The sequence below is a fragment of the Vigna unguiculata genome, chromosome 10, assembly GCF_037176805.1.
Source record: "Vigna unguiculata cultivar grain cowpea cultivar isolate G323 ecotype 2 chromosome 10, ASM3717680v1, whole genome shotgun sequence".
Lineage (NCBI taxonomy): Eukaryota > Viridiplantae > Streptophyta > Magnoliopsida > Fabales > Fabaceae > Vigna > Vigna unguiculata.
The window spans coordinates 48,343,165-48,347,346 of NC_140801.1; the positions used below are offsets into that span (position 1 = coordinate 48,343,165).

The 4,182-nt window shown below is 38.8% G+C and overlaps 1 protein-coding gene across 1 annotated transcript; it reads right to left on the bottom strand.

Annotated features, from left to right (window-relative positions):
- Positions 1-426: 426 nt before the first annotated feature.
- Positions 427-3,941, bottom strand: LOC146883389 (BTB/POZ domain-containing protein POB1-like). The gene is made up of 6 exons (XM_085667622.1): positions 3,565-3,941; positions 3,130-3,246; positions 2,536-2,663; positions 2,386-2,449; positions 2,007-2,286; positions 427-1,364 (listed from the first exon to the last, which is right to left on the bottom strand). The coding sequence occupies exons 1-6, from the start codon at positions 3,812-3,814 to the stop codon at positions 551-553; spliced, it is 1,653 nt and encodes a 550-aa protein (XP_085523748.1). The 5' UTR covers positions 3,815-3,941; the 3' UTR covers positions 427-550.
- Positions 3,942-4,182: the final 241 nt, after the last annotated feature.

Below are 4,182 nucleotides of genomic sequence, written 5' to 3' on the forward strand. Positions count from 1 at the left end.
GTTAGCAATTACAGACAAGGCCAAACTAGAAACAAATCAATTCTAGGAATATGCATCGGAATTCGTCCATGAAAATTTGAAGACATTTTGGAATTAAATTACTCAAATAAAATTGAAAATTTAGGCTGCGTTCGGACGCTATTGGGAAAGTGGAATAAGAACAAAGCAGAAAAAGATCAAACCCAGCACTCTATTTATGTTTTTTATAAAGCAATCTCCAAAACCGAAAAACGAAAAACGAAAAACGAAATCAAACAGAATAGACTATTGACAAATTTCTTGGAACCAGGGATGATAAAACCCTCGAGTGCCCACAGCAAAGACCACATATCCTATGCTAAAATATTGGGTGTGATATAAAATTCGACACTTAGAAGCATATTTTGAGCGAATCACTTAACCTCAATCAGATGCAACACTGGGCACTTAAAGGACATTCCTGTATATTTAGCTTTGAAAAGATTACATGTTAACAGAAAATGAGAATTGGAGATCTAAACAAAGGTCAGGGCTACCAACTGGAATACAAGTTCACAACTACAAATGATGGTCAGTGTCTGATGGTGAGCTCAGCTCTAAGGTGGAGGACACCGTTGATGAAGTAAAGACTATCCTCAGCCATGAAAGAGGTCCATGGAATAGCAAACAAGTTTCTATAACCAACGGCCTTTCCCCCTGTGAACACATAGTTGCCTTTGTACTTGCTAACAAATTCCTCTGTTGGCCTAGACCTTGCAGCAAACTCATAGTCAACAGCAAAGCTCACTGATCCCTTCTCCTGCATTCCCAGAAACAGCCCAAAGCAATGGAAAGAGCTTTGTTGATCCATGTTGCAATGTGCTGATAGGAAAAAACCTTGACCACCTAAATGGAATGCCTGAGAATAAACCCGCCCAGATGGGAATAGATTGGCACACTCCTCGCGCTTCAGATCCAAGTACACCACACACTGCTGCCGGGGAAGTTCGAATTCAACCACCTTCACCGGTCGATACTTGTATGCCCTCTCCACAAATCGACGGTTTGAAGAAGCAGAGTCTTCTGCGGCCAGTGCCCGTTGGCGGTGTGGAGCCTCAGCCTTGAAAAATAGGCCCTCCAGTACAAGCTTAGAAGCAACATCGTGGTCGAAGTCAGTACAGGTTAAGACCTTCTTAAGCTTTCGGCAGGTCATGTAAGGGAAGCGAATTAAACGAGCAAGACGGGAGCCCAGGACTTCTCGCCTTTCTTCCAGTTTAGGGTACTGCTGTCGTGACCACTTCAACACAAAATCATATACAGCATCCTCTGAGGCAACCTGGAGATCATCGCTGGACAGTATTGCCTCCACCCCAGCAAGGGGCAATGCCAAAACTTCTTCCTGGAACCTGGACGTATACAAGACTCAGAAAGAAATGTGATACTAAGACCAAAACGGTGAAAAGTGGTAAGCATAGAAACAGGTGTTTTCTAGAGAATGGACTCTGTCATGGAAATAGAGAAATAGAGAAAGCCTCTCTAAAATATTTATAACCTATTACTATATGTTCAGAATGCCATTGTAAAAATGCAGAATACTGATAGCTCTGATAGAGACACGCATAACAGGTCATTCAAAAGCAGGATCAAACACACTAGAAGTGATTAACTAAAAGTAGTAGCCACCCACCAGATTCTTATATACAAGGGTACCAATTATTAGATTCAATGAACACACATAGGAGTCTCTCCTATGAATATGAATTTTGGTTCCAACTCTTCCCAATCTCCAACAATAAGATCAATTTTAAAAATTCAAACAAAATACAAAAGGTAGCTACAACTGACATAAAAAATTTAATATCAGCACAAACAGGAGAGCAGGATGATGAGGAGTATTAAAGGCCATTCAATACAAGAAAAAGAAAAAAAAGAAAAAAAAAAAAAAAACAGATCCAGGCAAAGAAACTTCACCCAATATATGTATTAGTTTGTAATGCTTGAGTGTCACATAATATAACTGAAATTAAAATTCAAAGGCAAATACTTACTTGGTTATATCCTTGTACCGACCAGCCAGGTACTGCTTTGCAGCATCAGTCAATGGTTGGACAGCATCGGCCATTAAGACACTAGAAGGAAGATCCAAATAAAGCAATGCAGAGTCAGGTGTCATAGGCATATTCCGCAACAACCGGCTACAGCATCTCATGCATGAAGCAACTTCAAATTTATCAGCAGCCATCAAGACATCGAGTAAAGAAGGTGCTGTAGTAGTAGTCAAGGTGTTACTGTACATAAAATTCAGTAGCTCCATGAGAGCAGCTTCTTCTGCAGCATAGAAGAAGTATGGTGGTTGTAAGCAAACATTTGAGGGAAAAGAAAAACAATTGTACAAAGAATCTAAAAATCGTATTCCTATGTTTTTACCAGAGGCATTAATTCTGAGGGTGACATGTCTCTGCTCAGACTCCCTCATCCCATTGGAGAAAAGCTGAATAAAGTAAATAAACCGCTAAGCAAACATAACTTTGGAAAAAATATTCAAAATGCACCCTATAAAGACAACGATATCCATACCTTATAGAAGAAAGGACTTTTTGCAGCCAGGATAGGCGAACTAATATGCAGCGTTTTAACTCTTACAACTGCTCCTGCAGAGCAATCCATGCTCCAGTCTGAATCAATACTGTTAGTAGCTTCATCGCCTGCATTAACCACACAAAACTCAAACACCCATAGAGCAGAACTGATAACTTCATAGTTAAGAAAAGGAACCAATAGATATCCATATCCGTTTCCTTTTTACATACAAAGGGATAATGTCATACTTTCTGCAAAATTTCTATTTATTAAGTAAGTCGCACTCATGTTTCAACCATATTATTCAATTAAATTAGACCACTTCATTGGGTAAAATGAAGAGTTCTCAAAAACCTCTATAACTGGGGCATGTTTGATTCCCTTCTCATTTTTGGATTTTAAAAACTGTTTTCTAAAACCTTTTTAGACCACTCAACAATCAATTTCTCACCAGAATCGTTTAAGTTTAAAAATTATTTCCAGATCAAGTACTTCAAAAACCAAAAACAACTACGAGATATTTTTCTTCTGTTTTCATCTTGTTCAAGCTCTCCCCAAGCGTAATATTTTTAAGGCATTCAATTCAAATACCAGAATTGGGTTCTTCAACCATTGCAACAGCATCCTCATCTTGGTTTTCACACTCATCCAAATCAGGCTGATTCCCGTTCAAAATTTGCTCGTCTGGCACCGAAGCAATATCCGCACCTGCATCAAAAAAAGCATAGACATATATATTAAGCATACAATTTGAAAACACAGACTTCTACGTAACAATATCCATCTAACATACTCTTTTTAGGCAAAAAAAACTTTCAAATTCACACAAAAACACACACCCAAATTGTATTTCCAATTTTAACCCTTCAGTTGTCCTTTTTCCTAATTTTGTAAAAAAACACGTAGTACGAGCAAAATCAGAACCATTTCTACTTCTACCAGTGAACAATTATTGAAACCCTAGAAATTATTTTGTCCAAACAAACAACAGAAACAGATAGATAGAGGGAGTAACAGAGAGAGGACCGTTATCCTTTTTTATATCCTCCCGGCGGCGCTTGCGGTGGCGCGCCCAGTCGGCAATGGTGGTGCAGCCGTCAGAATCGGGTCGGGCGTCGACTGGGTCAGGCATGATCTCGATCCGGAGAACCCTGTCAGAGAAGTTACTGTCGTTGAAGGCGAAGGCGAAATCGGCGTCGGAAGTTGAACCGCCGCGCGACCACTCGGACTCCATGGCCACAACCGGGTCAAACAGATCCGAATTCGAATCCTTCATGCGTCTAACGCAGAATCGAACCAAAGATAAGGTTGAAAGACGATAAACGGAGAAAACGGTTTTTCTTTTGAAGGGTTTATTACCAAAAAGTAAAGCGGTGAGAGAGTATGTGACAGACAAAAAACGCAGAATAATAACAGATCAAAGCCATGATCCCAATATTTATATTTCTGAACTTCATCGCCATAATAAACTAGTCTCGGTTTTTTCTTTTTAACTTTCTAAACTTTTATTTATTTATTTATTTATAATTCTTTTTAGTTATTGGGTTTTGTTCAAAAGTAAGTCAAAATTCTTACATTCTCGTTGTTTCTGGTTATCAGATTATGCTAAGTAATTTATATTTATTGAGAAAGTAAATTTATTTA